A 22,829-nucleotide genomic window follows, 5' to 3' on the forward strand; every position below is an offset into this window, starting at 1 on the left:
GGTATTGTCAGTGCTTGATTCTCTAGAAACACCATCAGAGTGTCTTATTTATAATCATAGAGAAATGTTTTATAAACACCAATATAGAAAGCTATTTAAAAATCATTATTCCTGTAATTTATTGTCCTAAGACTAATAACTACCACTTTTTGATGGGCCAGAACTAGAGCTTAAACTCTTGTAGTTATTTTTCCCCGTTTTATTTCTTGGAGTTGTTAAGGGAGACAGTTGATATGCTGAGTCAGATTTGAAGGTTATACTCAGAAATGAAGGTTACACTCAGAAATGAAGGTTACACTGTGAAGCCTACAAAAGATACATTGGAATCTTTAAGGACCAAAGGAGTATTAGGTGGTTTTCAGTCTCATATAAAATATTGTAAAAGAGTGTCCTCTAGTGCTGCTCTGAAGTAACTTGAGAGAAATTAAATATTACCTGTTTTTTATCTGTGTCACCACTTTGTGACCTCAGATAATTCTGTCCTCTTTTATTTGCAAAATCTTTCAGAATCTTGCATTAATCTACACACAAAAACAGATCACAGGTTATCCTGGGTGATCCAGAATGGCATTTCTTTAAATGGATTATTTTACAAATATTTTAGTTAGAGCTGTATAAAACCTTGAAAAGAAGCCACAGTTTAAATTAAAGCCTTTGAAAAGTTAAAGGGAAATCCTCCCTCCCCCTCCCTCCTTCACTCCCTCCCTCCCTGCCCCCTTCCTTCCTTCCTTCCTTCCTTCCTTCCTTCCTTCCTTCCTTCCTTCCTTCCTTCCATGTTAATAAAGCAATGGAAGGGAAAACTAGATGTATTTTAAACGTTTTTTATTGTGGTAAAATGTACATAACATAAAATTCACCACCTCAGCCATTCTCAAGTGTACAGTTCAGTGGCATTAAGTTCATTCACAGAGTTAGACAACCATTATCACTATCCATTTCTAGAAATGTTTCATCATCCCAAACAGCAACTCTGTACCCATTAAAATTCCCACTCCTTCTAACCTCCAGCCTTTGGTAAACTCTATTGTACTGTCTCTATGAATTGACTATGGTTGTTATATAAGTGGAATCATGCAATGTTTTTCCTTTTTTCTTCTGGCTTATTTCACTTAGCACAATTTTTTATCCATGTTACAGCATGTATTAAAATTTCATTCCTTCTTAAAGCTGAATAGTTTTCTATGGCATATACCATATTTTTTAAAATCCATTCAACTGCTGATGGACATATGGGTTGTTTCCACCTTTTGGCTATTGTAAATAATACATCTTGGTGTACAATTATCTGTTTGAATCCTAGATTTCAATCATTTTGAGTATATACCCAGAAGTGGAATTGTCAGATAACACAGTGATTGTTTAACTTTTTGAGAAACTGCTATACTGTTTCCACAGCAGCTACACCATTTTACATTCCCACCAACACTTGTCATTTTCCATTTTTTTGACTAGCCATCCTAATGAGTATGAAGTGTAAATACTAACTTTTGAATTGACTTTGAAAATCAATTACACATAAAGTTACCTCAAGAAATTTTTTTTTTTGGTGCTGCTATATAGAAAGTACTGTTATACTCTGAGGGAATAACAAGGATGAATAAAATACACTGTTGACTCATTTGGTGATTTAAAATATTTGTCTCCCCCAAGTGTATTTGGTAACGAGTAAGGCAACTTCATTTTCGTTGGGTGGTTGGAAACTAATTCAGAGACTTCATGCCAAATTTATAGAAAATTGGTAGTGGAGGTCAAAATTAATTTCTTAAACTAATTTTTCCAAAGAATATTGTAGCAAGGTCTCTAATTGATTTTTTTTATTTTGCAGTTTAGTCTTCTTAAAAGAATCCTGATACATTACTATAATGGCCACTGCTCAGCTCTCTCACTCCATCAGAATTCACAAGGCATCTAAGGTATTTATTAAGAATTAAAAGAAAATCGATGACTATTAGTAAATTAGTTCAGAATCATGACTTTAATCTTTGGCATTGTTTTAAATCAGCAGTTTATCAGTTAATTAGCACAAAATTTCTAGCAGAGTATGTCTACACTTCCACTGCTTAATGGGCCAAGAATGTTCAGAAAATTAGAATAGATTTCTACAAAATAACTTACTGGGTGCTTGCTTCATATTTATTTAGACTTTTCTAGGGTGAAGGAAATCAGAAACAAAAATGATATTTAAAGAGAGCAGTTCTTTGTTAGACATTCACTTCCTGAAACAATTAGGAAACTTCTGAGGCACAACATGATGTAGTTTTAAGAACGGAACGGGGGGAACAATGAGAAAAACTTGGATGCTGAGACCCTGGAGGAGCATGTCAGGTCTAGGCAGCCTTGCTGGACTCACCTGGTCAAATTTATCTTGTCCCATGACATTAATTAATGAATTATTTATGTATTCACTGAGAGCTTAATATTATATAATAGACATCTAATACTGTGTTACCTTCTGAAAGAATAAAAAAGAGTCTTTATCTTCCAGAAGTTTATAATCTGGTTGAATTAAGATTTGCTTGAGTTAAGTCAATATATAAAGTAGCATGTGCATTACTTTATGCAGTATATATGAAAAAGAGTAAAGCAATACAAATTATAAGCATTTATAGATTTTATATAGACTGGAATAGTTTGTATATTCCTCATGAAGGATGTGAGACTTAAAGAAGATCTTGAATGATGAAAATTATTTGGATAGAGGAGAGAAAAGAGAATTTCATGAGGAAAACCTAGTGTATGCCTTGGCTCAGAGTAAAAAAAAAAAAATGAGCATGACATAATTGAGAGAATAATAAAGAACTATTCTTACTGGAGTGGAGTGTCATCATGTTGAACAGAAAGAGGAAATAAAATTAAATGGGAACTTTGAGGGCAAAATAATATGGATCTTAATAGCCAAGCTAAGGAATTTATGCCTTATTCTGCAGTCAATAGAAAGTCAGTGGGTTTGATCAGGAGAGTGAGTAAAACAATTGTTTCAAGAATATTAAACTGTAGCAGAAGTAGGAAATATTGAAGTAGAAGGAGAATTAGGGCAGAGAGAAAGCAGTCATCTTTCTGGCTCAAATTCAATATACTCACCAGGCAGGCTCCTGATCTCATTTAGTTTTCTAAGTGTGCTTCCTTCCTGGGAGGGGGAGGAATGCTGAGCTAAGTATATGAATTACTATCAGCTTGGCAATTATTTTTCTTCTGATATAAACAGATCTTTGTAGTTTGGACTGCATGAGCTACTTCTCCCAGTATAAGTGACTGTGATTTTGCTATTTAATACTTCCAAAAACAATAACTATAGAAGTTAACATTTACTCATCACTACCATGTGCTGGGCACTGTGCCAAGGGCTTCATATTATTATTTCAATTAAACCTTGCAATAGTAAAGAAACTGAAGCTCAGAGAAATAAAGAAACTTGCCTTAGGTCATGGAACTTGCCAGCTAAACTGTCAAATATCACTTATGTCATTAGCATACTATCTTACCAAAATAATTTATAATAGTGTTGTTTTATTATCAACCGATAGTATTTTCATGTATTAGACATTTATAAAAACAATGATAGCTCTTAAAGTACTAGACCAGCTGGGCTGAGGAAAAAAACCCTGGTGTATAGAGAAGTAACAGATCTCCGGAGGCCTCTTCTTACCATTGATCTTATTTGCTACAAATAGATTTTAGATCCTATATTTAAAGTAAACATCTTTATACTTTCAAGTTGCTTAATTTTATAAATGATTATTGCTCAAGTATTGCCTCTAAGTTTGGCATGCTTTAAATAAATTACTATATATGCATGCCATACCAGCTATTACCGAAAAGCACCTTAATTTTTCAGGATCCATGGGTACAAATATCAAAGAGCAATTTTTTATAAAATCTTATACACATACATTCACACTCATACCACATACATTGAAAATTCTCATTCAGTATCAATATTTCCTTCTTTCCCTACAGCTTAATGTTCCTGAAACAATTATTTTACTTATTTACTTGATAAAACCTGCTGACTTTCCATTGATTGCAAAATAAAGCATAAATTCCTTGGCCTGGCATTTAAGGTCCACATTAATTTCTCCCCAAAGTTTTTATCATAGCTTCAAGAGTAATACTTTCATTATATACCTTTCTTTTTTAGATTCTGGAGGTGGTGGGATTGGGGAGGGGGGCATGGGAGAGAGAGAGAAAGGGAAAAAAACATCAATGTGAGAGAAACATTGATCTTTGCCTCCAGTATGCAAGGGCCAAGGATGAATCCACAACCTGGGCATGTGCCCTGACCAGGAACTGAACCTTCAACCTTTTAGTTTATGGGACCGACACCCCAACCAATTGAACCATACAGGAGGGGGTGGGAAATGAGGCAGGAGAGCTAGGCAAGGATGAGATTTAGATACATAATTCTCAAATGTCACTCTAAAATACTTGAACTCTATTCTGTATTTACACTGGGAGTGTCATGATGGCAATATGAAATACAGATTGAATAAAAGGAACTGTTGGCAGGGAGATCAGGAACTGCTTCAGTGATAAAGGGGAAAAGTGACTATGTCCTGAGCCAAGACAGCCACAGTAAGAAGGGAAAGGAGAAAAGAGATTTAAGAATTCTTTTACAAAAAATTAATAGAATTTAGTGATTGGTTATGGGGTATGAAGGAGAGAGAAGCCAGGTGATTCTACTACTGTTCTGGGTGACCAGAGTGATGCCGATTCACTTGAGAATGGATCTTGAGATCAGGTTTCAGTCAGGGATGATAGAGATAAACTGAGTTTGAGGGGGTCTATAAAGTGGTCTAGAAGCAGATGTTCAGAAAATAGAAATATAAAAGTGGGGCTCAGGACAGAAATGAGTATTAGGCTACAGCTATGGTTGAAGCAGCAAGACTAGACGAGATGACCCAAAATGAGAGAGTTTTTGAAAAGAGTAAAGAACTGAAGACAGAATCCTGGCATGGGACCAATATTTAAAAGGCAGAAAAACTGGAAAAAAATAAAAGAGACTGAGATATATATGGAGGGATAGGTGAAAAATCAAAATAAAATAGTGTTAGGGTAGCTGAGAGAGAAGAGTGAGAGTATAGGCAAAAGTGTCAAGCTCTGCAGAGAAGTTACATAGCATGAGGACTGAGAGGAGGTGGATGACAGGATGTGCTTGGTGACTTTGGAGCAAATAATATAGAACAAATGGAAAAAAAGACAGATGACAGTGGGTTCTGAGGATTGTGTGAAAGGGAAGGAGATTATATAATTATAATTAAACTCCAGTTTTACCTCAAATCCATGGATCATTGTGAGATAAATTATATTATTGAATAGTTTTAAATTACTTAGGTAGCTCTCTGCCTTTCTCCTCTGTCTTACCTGTGGAGATCCAATGTAATGCAATATTTAAAGCCTGTTTCCTTTTGATTACTGTAAAGGTACTGGATTTGAAGTCTTGAAAATATTTTCCATCATATGTGTGGTGACAGTGTGATGGGCTGACTATTACCCAATTACCCAAAAGAACCTTAATTTTTCAGAATATTAAAGAATACTAATCTTCTTCATCTTTGTTTTTCTTTTTTCCAGGAAACAATTTTCCCATCCCAAATTACTAATGAGCATGAGTCATTGATAATGGTGAAGAAACTTTTTGCTACTTCTATCTCATGTATAACATATTTAAGGGGTCTGTTTCCAGAGAGCTCTTATGGAGAACGCCATTTGGATGGTAAAGTTTAAGTGGTTATTTCAGCCGTTGTAGCTCTTTTCTGTATTTGGCAGGAATAAACCTTTAATTTCTCAGAGTGTCCTAATTCCAAGGCATGGTCCTTTTTTTCAAGAACAATTTTCAATTCATTTTCCATTTAAATTTCACAATGTTTAATGGTTTTACTTATAGGAACCATTTATTCCTGGCTAAATTCCAAATGACTGACTGAGAAGAACAGAATTCTGTGTGGACAAGCCCAATAATTCTAACCTATACCTATAAAAGCAGCAGTGAGATCAAAATCTATTTGGATGCTATGGGTTTGCAAATTTTTGTACTTCAGTTGAATTTGTTTTTTGAATTATACTTTGGCATTGAGAAGCTTCATAGATCCAGGTGAAAAACTCTTCTTCCTGTTAACATATATGTAAATATGCTGGGAAGACGCTTACTCATGCCAAACCCAATTGTTGATTAACATGGATATTTAGTCAGCTTTGGTCTATTCTCAATTACCAGATCCTCAACTTTCTTTTTGTTTCTTGTGCCCTTAAACATATCTCATTTTCTTATATTACAAACTATTTCTGGATCCTTTCCTTCTCTTGCATTAAAAAAAAAAGTACCTAGGACTGCTCAATTTTTCAAAATCTTATTATTTGTTTAAAATGTGGATTATGGTAACAATTCAGAAAATCTTGCTGCTTTGTTACTACAGTGGGAGCGACCATTTGAAAAATAGAGAGCCACAAGTGTCCTTGTAACATATTTTTTAAAATCTAACTTTACTTTCAATTTATCATATCTGCATTTAATGATTTACTTTGGCCTCATTCCAATTTAATTTTCTTAAATATTTGTTATTCTACAGGAGCATCAATGAAATACATGTATGCCATAAACAAAAAAACATGATATTTCTAATTATGAAAACCCCACTTGTATTGTGTCCTTTTTTAGTTTATTGGATATAAAACTGTAATAGTGAATATGTTTATATATAGCACATAGTTTTAGTTTCTCCTTTTGTTTGGAACATAGAATTGGAAAAAGACATGTCTAGGGTAGATAGTTGTTAAAAATAATTCATCTGAGTAAATTTGACGAGCTAATTGGCTTTATTTAACAATTCATAAATTGAGCAGCATTCCCTCTAGCAACTAGAAGGGCACCTTGAAGGGTTGTACAAAATGGAAGCTTTTTACAGGAAGAACAGTGGAGCAAGGAAGCTATTAATAAAAGAATAGATTATTTTTGGGCCAGGACACCTTTTCTTTGGAGGAAGATAATGGGAAGGGTTTTTATCATGCAGATTTTTGGAGCTGGAAAGAGACCATAGTGGCATATTACCTGACTGGTGCTGGAACAGAAAATTTGATACTGGTTGATTAAGATTACATTTCCCATTTCCGGCCCTGACCAGTGTTGCTCAGTTGGTTGACCATCCCCATTAAGTGAAGGGTCACTGGTTCAATTCTCTGTCAGGGCACATGTCTGAGTTGCAGTTTCAGTCCCTGGTCGGGATGTGTACAGAGACAACTGATTCATGTCCTTGCTCACATTATGTTTCTCTCTCTCTCTTTCTCCCTCCCTTCCCTTCTCTCTAAAAATAAATAAATAAAATCTTAAGCTTACATTTCTGGGAGAGGTTGAAACTGCAATTAGATATGGTATTAAATCTAGGTTTGAAATTATGGGCTTTTAGCATAATTGACTTTATTTTGAGCCTGTGGTTTTTTCTTTAACATAATTAAGCACTTACTGTGTGTCAGTTATTACCCTAGGCATGGCAGGGTTGGGAGGAGGGAGGAGGTAATACTATTCCTATAGCTTTATTTTTTGTGACAGTTTATGTGGAAGTCACATGTGTCGCTCTCTCTTAAAGTAGCATACATCATAAAAATGCTCAATACTTCTATGTTACTCTCTTTTTTTTGTAATCTAAATGTTATAACAACATGGAATAATTTTAATATCCTTCTATAGAGGTAGAGGTGACATTTAATTTAAGGACAGGAAACAGTATAAAAAGGTGAAGTGACTTATACAAAGTAATACGTGAATCGGTGATTGATTTTGGATTGAGCTAAACCAAAACTCTTTTAATACAATTTTCTTTTCTTCCTTATGTTCACATAAGAATATCCAAACCTGTGGAGAATTTTTTTAAGAGTTTATTTGAGCCAAACCGACACCATGCCAGGAAGCAAGATCTCAAATGCTCTAAGAGAATCAGTTTTGCAGCTTCTTTTACACATTTGGAATTAAGGAGGGAACATAAGAAAGATTACATGAAGATGGGAGAAAGCAAGACAGAGAATTTCTGTGACTGGATTACAGGATAGTTACCCACTCTTGAGGTGGTTAGGGCTAAAGGGGCCAGAAATAAAAGGATTACTCTGGCATTTCAAAGGTGTGTTAACCTAGATGCATAAGAACAATGTGCAGGGCTTGCTTAAGGCAAGGATAAACCTTTTATTAAAGATATTATATGGCTGGGGTGTGACTACTCATCATGACTTGCCCAGTTAGGAATTTATGATCAGATCACCCTGTTGCCAGTGGAAATGAGGTTCTTCAGATGTTGCAAAAAAATCATTTCAGGGACCATGCATGGGAGGATTAGTTGTAATGGTAAGATTTATTGAAGCTGGAGCAAACACAAAGGACTGTCCCCAGGTGCCCTGAGTCTGTATCGCTTCCACAGCCAAGTGGTTCAGCTCCATCCCACTGCAGAAGTCCTATCTTGTCTTCATCAAGCCCAGAGGAAGGACCAACGTCCAGAAATTCTGCACCATTAGTTCATTCCATCCCAAAGCTTAGTCCAGTTCAGTCTGTGTCTATCCGACTGGTTTAGTCTCTGTTCCTGGCTGTGCTCTGGCCAATGCTGCATTGCTGTACCCAGGCTTGCACTTGGAGCCACACTTGGACCTCACGCTTGGGCCCATGCCACTGCTATGGAGAGAGAACATGAGAATGAATGAATAAGTGACTGTGTATTACTGAGTGAGGCCTTTGTTAAGCTTTGATTATATTATGTTGGGCTTGGGGAAGACTAGGTGCCCTTTCAAACTAACCAATCTTTTTCCCAATTCTTTGTGGGCTTGTGCTGGGCCCTTCCCCTAACCAATCCATTTTCTAGATCTTCCAAGTTTCTGTGTCCCTTATCCAATCCGATCCTTTTCACAGGCTAGACTAACAGGCCTTTATGGGTGCCATCTTGGCTCCCCCTATTCATGTCTCATAGTAGAAGGGTGTCCCTTTGCACCACCTTGGCTTCTATTGGGAATGTGCCCAGCAGAGGGATTTCCCCCTTATTGTTCTATATCTACCCCGCCCTCCCCATTATTTCCCTGGGGAGATTGAAAAGCTAGTCCTGGAGGGATGTTAATCCTCTTGGCAGGGCAATTCAGCTATTCCCTGGAATGTGTGAAGCTGTAGCTTTCGATCTAATTAAATTTAACCAATTTTGCTCCCTTCTCTTTTATTAACATCTATGTACCTATGCTAACAACCCTATGAGACTACTTTTAATTGCTGGACTTGTCAGATGTATTACAGAGCCTCTACACCTAAGGCAGTTGAATTTCAGGTGGATATTAATATGTGAGAACAATCCATGGAAAAATTTTCTTTCTTTTTTTTTCAGTAAGAGAAAGAGAAATATCAGAGAAGTGACTTGATTTTGAGGTATATGTTTTAAATTAGAGATGATCTCAATACTACCTTATAATTATTTAGAATTCAACAGAAGCAAAGAAGTGACACAAGTTGATTTCATAACCAGTTGTGCTACTGTAGGGAATGAATTTTTTTTCTTCTACTCTTTTAAATTCCTTGAATTATCTAGTAATTAAGTTGACATAAGGCAGATTAAAATGAGAAAAACAAATTTAATTTTGTACATACTGGAGCCCCATACAAATATGAGACCAAAGACAGTCAAGCAATTGAGGCTTATATGCCATCCTGAGCTAAGGAGTAGGAGAACAGCCTGGGAGTTTCAAAGGACAGGAGAGCAATTCACAGGAAGGTAAGAGGAGCAGGTGTTTGGTAATCAGATGTTTTCCCTGTTATATAGATAAATCTTTCAGATAAAAAGTTATCTCTGGTAATAGCTCTCTTTCTGGGCCAGGTCCCATATCTAAATTCTTTTTTTTTTTTTAAGATTTTATTTATTTTATTTTTAGAGAGAGAGGCAGGGAGGGAGAAAGAGAGGGAGAGAAACACCATTCAGTTGCCTCTCACAGCCCCCAGCTGGGACCAGGCCCCCGCAACCAGGCATGTGCCCTGACAGGGAATGTAGCCAGTGACCTTTTGGTTTGCCTTTTAGTTTGCAGGACGATACTGAACCCACTGAGCCACACCGGTCAGGGCTCTAAATTCTTTTAGTCAGTAAGGAAAAGGGAAAAGTTTACCTTGAGTCAGCTGGGTCTTGATTGCTGTCAGCTCCAAATAATCCATGGGCCAAATTGGCAAATTTTGGGATGTCATATTTTGTTCCCCTTCACTACATTGCATAAGAGTAGACTACTAAACTATAATCAAAATTGGAACTAACCTAATTATCAATGTAGGATTTATTTTTTGATTATTTAGAGGTTCCAAAGGTTTTTATAAGCTATAAAACTAAGTTGTATAAATAAATTAGTTGAAGGAAATGCCTTTGTTTAGGATGGACAATTTTAGTACAGCAGTCATTTAGTAGATGAAAACAGACTATGTTTGTATTTTTGTAGACCTCAGTTTAAAAATCCTCCGAGAAGATAAAAAATGTCCTGGGTCACTGCATATTATCAAATGGTAAGTAAGTGAAATTTTACAAAAGTTCAGCATTATTTTTATCATGACTGAAATAACTCATAAGACTTTATTTAGTAACATCATTTCTTTAATATGATTTCTTTCTATCTTTTTAAATTCCTAAAAATTTGTAATAATTATTCAGTATTAAGATAATGATTTAGTGTTGTTTTTAAAGTAAATGGACTTGTATAAAGAAAGGAAAATACCAATCAATATTTAATTACTCATCATAAGCATGTCAGTGTCCTAAACATTATGGACACCAACAAGAAAAATAAGATGTGAATCTGTGCCTCAAAATTGCTTACCTATTATTTATAAATTTCTATTAACATATTAAAAGATACTGGGATTTTTTTTAATCCTCACGTGAGGATATATTCACTGATTTATTAGGGGGTGGAGAAAGAGAGTTAGGGAAGGAAGCATTGATGCAAGAGAGACACTTCGATTGGTTACCTCCCTTATGTACCTTAACCAGGGCTTGAACCCGCAGCCTAGGCATATGCCCTGTCCTGGGATCAAACCTGCAACCCTTTGTTGTACAGGACAACACTCCAAGCAACTGAACCACCTGGCCGGGGAAGAAGATACTGAGAGTTTTAAATAATTGATTAAATGGGAATGGTAGATGGTTATTGATTTAATGTAATTCAAAGCAAAATATGTAAATCAATTCTGTACTTGAATTACTTTTGGCTTTGCCAAGTTGACATCAAACATTTATTTCTTGACAGGATTCAAGGTTGTTTTGATGCTTTGGAAAAGAGATACGTAAGAATGTTTTAACATTTATGCTAGGATCAAAGGCTCATTTTTATCCCTTAAAAAAAGTTTAACCTTTATTTTGTTGCTGCATTTTAACAGTATATCAGTGCCTGCATTTGCATTCATAAACTAATTTCATTTTATTATGTCTTTGTTGTCCTATTGCTGTCTCATTTACATCAATTAGAAATGAAACCCTCAGTTTTCACTTTTACATACTCATATCTTTTGACCACAGAATTTCCTCTGAAGTCACTGGAAGAGATCCTCAGGATGTGGAAGAGGGAGACAAGAGTCTGGCATTTAGCGCACTGAACATGTTCAAAATAATGACGATTTAATTTGCAGATATAAAAGGCAAAAATGAACTTGAATAATCCATTTTTATGTTATTTTGTTAATTATGTTTGGTGCATATATAGAACCTGTTTCCTCAAAATAACTAGTATTGTAGCTCAAATTTTTTAGAAATGCAGCTTGAATTTTAAGTGCATCAAATCTTTCTTGCTGCCCAAGACAGCTAAAAGTGTGTAAAAATGGAAGTTCTAGTCCTAGTTGAAGAGAAAAGATATACATATATACACTTTCTATCACTGCTTCCACCACTTTATCTCCATCTGTGTCTTCTTTTTACTCTTTCTCAATTTCTATTTCTTTAAGAAATCTTGAAGTAAATAAGTCTTACATTGGATTATTTAGTTGCATACATACATTTCCTTTTTCAGTGAACTGTTACTATTTCTGATTTACTCAACACTGACCTGGGGAACTGTGGGATACAAAAATAAAACAGATGTGGGATTGTGCACTTAAAAAGTTTATAGACCATGGCAGGAGATAAATGATATTCATATGCATGGCTGGTGATCAGTTATTACACACTGATCCAGCTGTACCTTTTAAAATTTCTGTATCAGGTGGTGCATAGCTGCTTCTCTGAGACTCAATGACTCCCATAATGGCCTCCCTCTCACCCCACCAGTAGCTCTTTTGGGATCCCCCCAGTAAGCTTCACCATCTAGCAACTAAAGGGTTAACAACCTAGCCCAGGGGAGCTTCCAGAAACCCAGCCCCAGGGCTAAATTCTCATCCTTTTGATTAGTCAGCACCTATGCCATATTGGGCTCTTAAATATTTTTTTTCCATTTCATATTTTAACTATCACCTCTATCATAAATATAAGTACCTATAATACTCATTAGAAAGTGATGGATGCCAAAGGATTGTGTGCAATGGAAGTATGGAAAAGGAAGGGTTATATCCAGTGAGGGGCAAGAGGGAGATCTTCGGGAGAAAATGACTTTTGAGCATTGAAAGCCCTTAGAATCTGGATAGGTTGAGAGGGGGAGAAGATCATCCCCAGCATACTGAACAGTGTCATTCTTCTTCATCCATTCATTTAGCAATACTTCCTGAGTGTCCATCATTGAGGGGCAGAACAATATAGTTAAGACCTCGAGTTTTGAAATAAGACACAGTCTTAAGTGAATCCCAGTTTTGCCACTTGTGGACCTAAAAACATCCAAACCTGTAGAAAAATTTGATGAGAGTTTGATACTAAGAATAGCAGTTTTTCAGTTTCTTTTGTACATTTGAGACTAAGGAGGGAACTGAGGGAGGTTACTTGAAGGTGGGTGAAAGCAAAATGGAGATTGGATTACAGGATAGTATGATTTTGTGCTCTCCTGAGGGTAGTTATTTCAAACGTGTGTTAATCCTAGATACACAAAAACAGTGGACAGGGCTTCCTTAGGGCAAAGATAAACCTTTTCCTAAAGAAGTTAAATGTCTGGAGCATGACTATCCACCTTGCCCAACTAGGAATTTATGATCAAATCATACTGCAAGGTTAGTTTTTGTAGAACACCTTTTTCTGTCCACACTCTTAATACCTGTATGACCTTGGACAAATAACCTACCTCTTAGTATTCTAGTTTCTTTGCATATAAAATAGGGATAATAATAGAACTTAGCTCTTAGGTTGAGAATTAAATGAGTTAATCTAAAGCAGTGATTTTCAAATGTTAACTTGCATCAGAACCACCTGGAGGACTTTTACAACACACATTGATAAGCCCCACCCCAAAATTTTTGATTTGAGAATTTGCATTTCAGACAAATTCCAGGTGATACTGAAACTGGTGGTCTAGGGACCATATTTTGAGAACCACTGATGTAAAATGTTTAGAGCATATCTGGCACATGATAAGCATCACGTGAATGTTCTCTTCTTTCTCTCTCTTTTCCTCCCCCTCCTCTCTCTTTCTCTCCCCCACTCCCTCCCTCCTTTCTTACCTCCTTTTTCCCTCCCTTGCCCATTCTGTGCCTGACAGAAACCTAAGTCTGATCATGTCATTCTTTTGCCTAAAAATCCCCCATGGCTTTTAAAACAAAGTTCAGAATCTATCATATGATCTGGAAGGCCGGTATGATCTACTCTCCATCTGCTTTTCCAAGGTGTCACTCTCACCATTGTTCTCTGTGTTCAAGCCACACAAGAATCTAGAACATGCCAGGTGCCTTTCACCTTTCTACATATTGTTCCCTTTTGCCTGGAAAATTCTCTTCCCTACCCAATACCCTTTACCTGGCTAACTCCAATTTATCCTTCAGGTCTCAGCCTAAGGTCTCTGCCTAAATATTTACTTCCTCAGGGAGGACTTCCCTGACAGCTCGCTTCCCCTAGCCTATATTGTCCCTGTTTAATATTCTAAAACACCCTGTGCTGCTGTTCCTTCATAGCAATGAACACAATTGACACCTATCGGTGTGATTTTTTGTTGTTGTTGTTTAACATTTTCTTCTTTGCTGGTCTGCATGTTCCATGATCAGGGACCATGTTTATTTTTGAATGAATGAACTTTTAATTAAATAGTTGATATAAAATAGATTTGCACTGTGTAGTCTTAAAATCAGTTGTATGCAGTAACCAAATCAGCCACACAGTGTCACTAAAGTTTTAGTCCTTTGGGTGAAATAGGTGAATAATTTGTTATGGAATTGTGGTCCTGATATTTTCTCATTTATATTCTAGTTTTAAAAAATTTATCATAGACTTTATTATATCTCTATCTGTATATATATTTAAGCAGAGAGAATCTGTTTATAGTAATGGATATATATAGGGAGAGCAAGGGTTTTATAGATCTGTATAAGACAAAATTTTTTACTTTAGTAGATAAATTTCAAAAGGCACATTTTTAAAAATACTTGTGGCATATTTAATTTTTAGTAACATAAATTATTTTTATATCTTTTACCTCCCAAACTATGATATAACTTATAGAGAATAAGTTATTTCCTTTTCTTTTGTATCTTTCCTCTCCCCAGCAGAACCCTGGGTGTGTAATAGGCACTCACTTGAATGAATGAATAATTAGTATCCCTTTTTCTGGTCTTCTGCATGATATTTTTTTCTACTTAAATCTTTGAAACCTCTCTGAAACCAGATTTTACTTAACCTTTAATGAAAATGACAACAATATAGGTGCAAGTATATAAAATATAACAACAGTTTTTTTCTCTTTAAGCTACACATGGCAGTACTTACAGTAAGTACACATTTAAATACCAGGCCTCTATCTCTACTTCATTGTCTTTTGAAAAGTGAAATATTGAAAGAGTACTCTCCCTCTGCCCTCTTGAATTTATTTATCTGTCCTATGACATCTAGTAAATACTTATGACAGAAGTTTTGGTAAAAGACTACAAGCTATGTATTTCTTTGGTATATTATAATGCATGGAAAAAATACATAGAAAATGCTATCTGCTTCATCTGTTGGCTTATCAGAATTTCATTTTATTTTTCTTAGTTACTTTACAGATTGAAGTTTTATAGACTTTTTTGTAGTTTTAGATACTTCTGGGTATAACATGGTGAATGTAATTAAGAAAAGAAAGAAATTATTTAGAATTTATTTGTAGTTCAATAATCATAAATACCTGGTTATCAATGTCTTTATAGCCAGTGTTTACAGAGTACTCTAAAGACTATGTTTACAAAATGAGCTTATTCTATCTCTAGCTTGAACAATATATCTTAAGATACTTATCTCAGTACTCAATTAATATAGCATAAATTGAATTCTTCACATAGAACATGTATTCTGTGAGGAGTAATCTAATATCTTTCAGAAATTAAATGCTGTTTATTTTTCCTTAAACAGCTTTACGCAAATCCCAAGGAACCTGAGGTAAGAGCACACATAGAGATGGACAGTATATGTACATTATATTTAAAGATTTTCACCTAAGTTGAGGCCATGCATTCTGTTACTAGACTATCATATGAGCAAAGTAACTCGTAGTGAGCTCTTTCAGTGTGTTTTATTATAAACCACCAATTTTTAATTATGAGATTTAAAAAACTATTTAGGGACATTGAAAAAAGGGCAGTGAATAGAACTAAGCCTATTCTCTAACATGTTAACATTAAGCATCTCTGCTTGTATAAAACCACATTTTATATATTTTAACTGATTGTGAATCTTTTCTGTTTGTGGCCTTTTGGAAGATATGGTATAATTCTAAATTTTTTTTGCCAGCTAAATTCTCCCCTTTTGGACCTTTTCATAGATTTTCAGAGCTTTACCTCTTTGCTTCTTTCTCTAAATTTCTTTCCTCACTTAATGAGTTCTACTCATCCTCAAGCCCAACTTATGTCCAAATATTTCATGAAAGCCTCTGCCTATTCTGTTCACACTAATATCTTCCTTTTCTAAATTCCTTTTTCATCAGGACCTCGCAATTTAACACTCTCAATTGATTCATGGAGGTTACTTTATCTTCCCCACCAGATTGTAAATTCTTGAGGACAAGAGTCTTATCTATTTTCTGTCTCCCAAAGGGAATATTATATATATATGCTTGTGGTGCTTTGAAGGGAAGCTGTGGCCATGGTATAGAAATGGAGGGAGAAGCCTTCTGTTCTTCTTCTTATTTTCTTCCTAGCTTTCTTTTCCCTTTGCTTTCAATTTTCCTTCTCTAAGCCAACAGATTTAGCCAAATTAGTGGCATTCAAGACTACAGTAAGCATTTTTAGTCTTTAATATCTTTTCTTGGCAAGGTTATAAATAGCTGTTTGAGCAAGGTGGAAGAAAAACTGGTACATACAAATGGGTAACAATTCCTTCATGCCAAACTACCTCTCTTTATCTTTGTCTCTTGTATAATTTCAAAATGCTTTTCTTTCCCTATAGGTTTAAGGGGAAGTTTCCCAAACTAAACTCTCCTGATAAATTGTTAATAAACTGGTCACTTCCTTACTGCAATAAATTACTGTTTTCTTAAGTGGTTTTGAGTAGTGAAATGTTAATCAAATTGGGCTAACTATAGAAAAATCTTACAAAATGGGAAGAAAGCTATTAAATGAGTTTTGCTACATGCATTTTATATATATATATAATATATATATAATATATATATAATATATATAATATATATATATATAGTCTGTCCAGGAGGTACCCAGCCATGTAATATGAAAAATAGATACCTTTATTGAAGAAGATACAACATATAACAAACATTGAACGTAGAACAATGACCTTCAGTCCCCTTCAAAGTAGGCACCTTAGGACCTCATATATTTCTCCCAATCACCGTCAGCAGCCCTGTCATATTTTTCTGAATCTCATCAATGGTCTGAAATCTCTCCCCTGTCAAAGGTGATTTTAGTTTTAGGAAAAAACAGAAGTCGCAGGGTGCAAAATCTGGGCTGTAGGGGTGTGAGTCACCTGGGCAATTTGATGTTTCACCAAAAAGTTTATGAGATGTGATGCATGAGTGGGCATGTTGTTGTGATGAAGCTGCCAATCACCAGTTGCCCATAGCTGCAGCCTTCTGAATCATCTGCATAGTTTCCATGGAGGAATGTTCAAGTGTAATGCAAAATTTGATGCAGATTCGTTGCTCTACTTGCTCAGTCATTTTGAACGTGGCTGCCATACAGTACACGTGCTCACTTAATGTCATCTACCACCCCCACTGATTAGTACAGTGAAGTCATCGTTGTTCACGCAGGCACATGCTAATCACTCTCCTTGGCTGCTAGGCTACATTGATGTTGTGCAAACCATTCTCATTATATTAACAATGGCAGGACTTCTTCTGGACACACACACACACACACACACACACACACACACACCCTTATTCCTTATTGTATAAATTCTGAGCTATCATTATGACCCAGAAGAAATATTTTAAATGCTTCCCTATAGCAGTGATCTGTAACCTCTCTGTGTTCATGACACAATTTTGAGTAGTAGAAAACTTGGTTGCATATTTGAGAGTATTTAAAGACTCAAAAGGACTCCAAATAAGTCAGCAATAATTACAGTATATCTATGGTATAACAGTGTTCTTTGTGCCTGAAAGTATCCATGGGGTTACACTATGTTATGGTTGCTATTAACATCAAGTCATTAATAGAACTATTTACTTTACTGATCTAATTCGTTTATATACTCACAAAACAACATTCTCATATAAACACAGTCTTTCTTTGGCATTTATATGATATTGTGCCATGTTTCTTGACTCATATCCATAGAAGTATATCCTCCCCTAAATAAAACTACACAAACGATAATAATATTAATATTTACCTGAAGTAAAAATACACTTTACACATGGATTAAAATTTGTAGCATACCTCTGAAGAGTCTGTCATGGTACAATTGAAAACCTATGTCTTAAATAAAGTGTGCTTAACCAGTCCAGGACCCCTGTGGATACCAAAATCTGCAGATGTTCAAGTTCTTCATATAAAGTGGTGTGGTATTTGCATATAACCTATGCACATTCTCCTGTAAACTTTAAATCATTTGTAGATGACTTACAGTACCTAATACAATGTAAGTGCTATGTAAATAATTGTTATACTGTATTGTTTAGAGAATAATGGCAAGGAAAAAATGTCTGTACTGGTCAGTACAGATGCAGCCATTGTAGTCCTGATTACATAGTGAACGTCAGCAACCACGTAACATATTTTTTCCCAAATATTTTTGATGTGTGGTTTGTTGAATCTACAGATGTAGAACTCGCAGATGCAGAGGGAAGACTGTACTCACAAAGCAGCCTTCTGCACTTGGTTTGATTTTTCAAGTAGACCATCTTGCTGTAAAAATATTTTTTCTTTTTTAAAATTAACTCCATTATAAGTCAGTCTTCTTTGAGTTTAAGCAGATGAGCTAATTCCCCTAGGACCTAGTCACTTGTGATTAATGAGATACCAAATCTTGTAACAGAGAAAAGTATCAAGAACATTGAGACTGTTTCTGATCAATCTAATACCCTCATTCCCACATTGTCAAGGAACAAATAGTGAAACAGATGAATAAAGGGTACTTTTTGTGTTCTGACTTAAACTCATAGGTTTTGCCTGTCATTAGCACCTCCTCCAGCTCTGTGAACATGCTACAGTGTATCTGGGCCAAATGTTTGCTTCAGCTATTAGACAATCATTTTAATTTAAATGGAGTACATCTCATTTGAGGAAGTTTGCCCTTTTTATTTCTAGCTTTTTTAATAGTGAGGAGAGCAGAGAGTGGTAGTACCTAGTTTTTAGTGCAGGATCAAAAAAACAAGACCTGAAATCGTAGATCCTAGTTCTTTTCTAATTTTTCCAGTTTTCCTGTTGCCATTTTAGTCTTCCCTGAATTACTGCAGTAGCCTCTTAATTGCTCTCATAGTTTCCACTTCTTCCCTTATACCTCTTAAAATAGCCATGGTAATCCTTAAAGATGCAAATCACTGCCATGTTTAAAACCCTTCAATGGACTCTGGTTTACTTGGAATAAAATCTAAACCATTTACTGTGACCATGAAGGTTCCCAAACCTTCTCTACAACCTCATCCCCTCTACTCTCCCCTTTGCTCACTCACTGCCAGCCTCTCAGCCTTGTCTCTGACCCTGAAAGAGGCTTTCTTTCCTAGTTTAGAGCCTCTGTATTTCTGTTACCTCTGCCTGGGACAGCCCATCTCCCCCAGATTTGCACATGACTGACCCCTCTTGTTACTGAGCCTCAGCTCAAATATGACCTCTTTAGCAAGGACTTTCCAAACTATATCAGCACCTCTCTTCGTCTGTACTCTCTGCACAGCTTCATAAGGTTCACAGCACTTATTAACTGTCATTAACACCTCCTCCAGCTCTGAAATTATTTTATTTGTTTACTTAGTTATTGACTGTCTCTTTCACAAGGCTCTATATTCCAGAAAAACTGGGACCTTTCTGTCATGTTCACCACTGTGACTTCAGTGCCTGACACAAAATTCAGTAAATATCTGTTACAGGATTTTTCAACTGGTTCTACTCTCAATTTACCTATGTTGAGTCACATACTTGACTCTGTGCCTTAGTTTTTCCAGCTTTAAAATGGTAACAGTAGTACTTGCCATCTTACTCATTTTTAGCATGGAGGAGAAAAATTGTTATCTCTATATCTGCAAATGTTCCTCTGAACAATGTAATGTTGTAAGTAGGAAGTATACTAGATATGCAATGAAAATATTTCTTATCTATTATCGGATAAGATTCTGGATTTCTTTTTTACTATATTTTTATTTTTCATTTATAGTTTACATTCAATATTATTTTGTATTAGTTTCAGGTGTACAGCATTGTGGTTAGATAATCATGTACTTTACAAAGTGTTCCCTCCAATATTTCTAGTACCCACCTGGCACTGTACATAGTTATTATGGTATTATTGGCTATATTTCATATGTTGTACTTTACATCCCCATGACTGTTTTGTAACTCCTAATCTGTACTTCTCAAAGGCTTTCTTTTTTAAAATAATTTCCTTTTCTATTTCTCTCACTGTCTCTAGAAAGTGACTGAGATATACCAGTTCAAGTTCAAATATACAAATGAAGGCGCCTCTATGGATTTTGACAGGTAGACTCTAATTGTTCAATAAACATGAGAAATATATATGATTGAGGTAAACATAAACCTCTTGAGGCCAGAGATAGGCCTTATACTTCCTTTGTAACTTTCCCAACAATCCTACAAAAACTGTTAAAAAAAGGATTGTAATAATTGTTTAAATTTCTGGTGGGAATAAGGACTTCCTTTGCTTCTTTCTTCTTTTTCTCATAGGTATGTTAGTAAGGCCTAAAGGCAGTTACATTTAGTGGTTTACAAGTTCCAATTCCTAAGGCAGAAAGACCTAGCTTGGGACCCCAGCTCTGACTATTACTGGTTATATAAGTTTGGACAAATTACTCAACCTCCCTAAATATTAGCATTTTCATCTGAACAGTAGAGTTAATAATATCTACTTCTTATGGTTACTGTGATTATTAAGTTATAATGCATATATAATGCTTTGCTCATGCCTGACACATAATAAACACTCAGTAAATAGTACCTAGTAGTGGTGGTAATGGTGGTGGCCCTTGAAGGCAATGATGGTTGCTAGGCAGCACAGCAGATGAGATTATATTAATGAGGCTGTCCACATGGTGTTGATTGAAGAACATAGGCTCTAGCCACTAAACCAAAATTTCTCTATTGCTATGCCAAAATATAGATCCTCTCTGCCCTCAGTATAGCCAGGCTAAAGCTGGGGTAGATGAAACCCCTGAAATATTTGCTTTATAGACACAATCATTCTCATCTGCTTACCTCAGTATGTCATACAAATATAACTTTCTATGTGTGTCCAGGTATGGAAATGACTGGAAAGCATTGGACTTTTCTATCAAGTCTAAAATTCCAAGTTTTAGATATACTAATGGGTTAAACAGCAAAGACGGGACACTTGCTTCAGAAGGTCCTTAGTGCAGATGGAGATGTTTCATTGAGGAACGACATTCATTTTCTTCCCGTGAGCTTTTGGGTTCAGAGAGAGCTAAATATTGCTATTGAGATGGAATAGAAGTGGAGGGGGTGAATGGTGAGAAGTGCTTTGTAATGGAAGGCTCCATGTCAGGGGGATGCCCTTCCCTGAAAGGAATGACTCTGAAGAGAAATGTGGCCCCAGTCTCAATTTTCCGTACTATTAGCTTTGTTTTATCATTTACTTCAAGTTTGAGGATTTCTCTCCAAGATTTACTTCCTTAATCATTTTCTTATTTGTAAAACTTACAAATGGCACTAGGATGTAAAGAGGAAGTTCTAGGAATGAGAATTAAAACATTAACCATCATTAGCTAACATTTGTGTAGCACTTTACAGATTGTTCAGCATTTTTAATACATAAAACAGTTTCCCCATTGTTCTCTAAAATTCAAATATAAGTACTACTGACAACCAGGGTAATGTCTCTTGTTATGAAGGCATATATGTCCAAAGGTAAGCAGTAAAACAAATGGCCAAATCTTGCAGCTACTAAGAAGGGGAGAAGATGATACATATTACTAATTTCCTAGAAACCAAAGGTAGACATATGTTTAGATGATCATCATATAAAATTACCTCATCACCTCCTCCATGGTAAAGATAATTTCCCTTTTAAAAGAGTGCAAGGGGGTCTTGAATATTATTTTACATAAATATTATATGTACTGAAGGATTCCACAGGCTACATGGCTATGTCTGGTTACCTATTTCAAATTGGTTAAATCCGGGTAGACAAAACTTAAGGTTGTTCAAAACTGAAATAGGAACAAATTTATTTACTTAATAATGTTTGTTTTATGAATTTACACTGCCTCCAATAGTTATTAATTACTTAGGATTATTTACATAATATCCCAGTATTGAGTGCTTATTATGTGAAAGGCATTATGCAAATATATTATAGTCATACTTCTTCCTGGGAACTACTTAAATGTGAGACTAATTGAAGAAGAAAATATTGGAAAAAAAAGAAAGAATGTTTATAGAGTTGGAAGGTAACTTAGTCTAAATTGTTCATTCATTCCTTAACTCAGCAAATGTTTATTGTGTACCTACTGGCTAGGCGCCTAACTTAGTCTGTGGAAATGAAAGGTATAGCCATTCATAGTCTAGAGGGGGACATACAAACAGTTATAAACAAGGGTGAGGTATGGGGTTGTCAGGGAAGACATTCTTGACAAGGTGACACATGAGCTATGTATTAAAGAATGCATTTGGGAGAGACAAGAAGAGAAGTGGAAAAAGCACAATAAAGCAAAGAGTAAATGCACATGGATTAGAAGTAACTGGGTAGCAAGTGCACGTGAAGGTGGAGGTAAGGGCATGGCTGATCATGAAAGACATTGTTCAAGTGCCATTATCAAACTTGATTGAAAAGTGATGGATGTAATAGAAGAATTTTAAGCAAGAGAGTGACACGAGCAGTTTTTCCTATTAGGAATATTATTTCGGCAGTGGTATAGGGAATGTTTTTCTGTGTGGACAAGAAAAAAACAGGAAGAGTAGTCATTGCCATAACCCATATAAGAGTGAAGAGGAAAAACTTCTTGGAGATAACCAGATGACAAAAAGTCCCAGAGCTGATGATTGATTTTATACCTGAAGAGGTTTAGAAATATGTGTAAGCTTATCTTACAAATGAGCTAACTGACCTAGAATGTCTAAGTGACTTGACTGAGGTAATTCAGCTAGTTAGCAGAAC

General features: G+C 35.6%; 1 protein-coding gene across 1 annotated transcript in view; it reads left to right on the forward strand.

Annotated features, from left to right (window-relative positions):
- The first annotated feature begins 1,862 nt into the window (after positions 1 to 1,862).
- The window catches only part of HORMAD2 (HORMA domain containing 2), a 67,838-nt gene continuing 46,871 nt past the window's right edge, over positions 1,863 to 22,829 (forward strand). The window contains exons 1-8 of the mRNA XM_054594349.1: positions 1,863 to 1,913; positions 5,572 to 5,713; positions 10,435 to 10,498; positions 11,239 to 11,275; positions 14,800 to 14,820; positions 15,438 to 15,464; positions 20,112 to 20,179; positions 22,226 to 22,234. Coding sequence (XP_054450324.1) covers positions 1,863 to 1,913; positions 5,572 to 5,713; positions 10,435 to 10,498; positions 11,239 to 11,275; positions 14,800 to 14,820; positions 15,438 to 15,464; positions 20,112 to 20,179; positions 22,226 to 22,234 — 419 coding nt within the window. The remainder of the gene's footprint in view (positions 1,914 to 5,571; positions 5,714 to 10,434; positions 10,499 to 11,238; positions 11,276 to 14,799; positions 14,821 to 15,437; positions 15,465 to 20,111; positions 20,180 to 22,225; positions 22,235 to 22,829) is intronic.

The sequence above is a fragment of the Pteronotus mesoamericanus genome, unplaced genomic scaffold, assembly GCF_021234165.1.
Source record: "Pteronotus mesoamericanus isolate MK-2021 breed Mesoamerican mustached bat unplaced genomic scaffold, CSHL_Meso_final scaffold_507, whole genome shotgun sequence".
NCBI classification, from domain to species: Eukaryota; Metazoa; Chordata; class Mammalia; order Chiroptera; family Mormoopidae; genus Pteronotus; species Pteronotus mesoamericanus.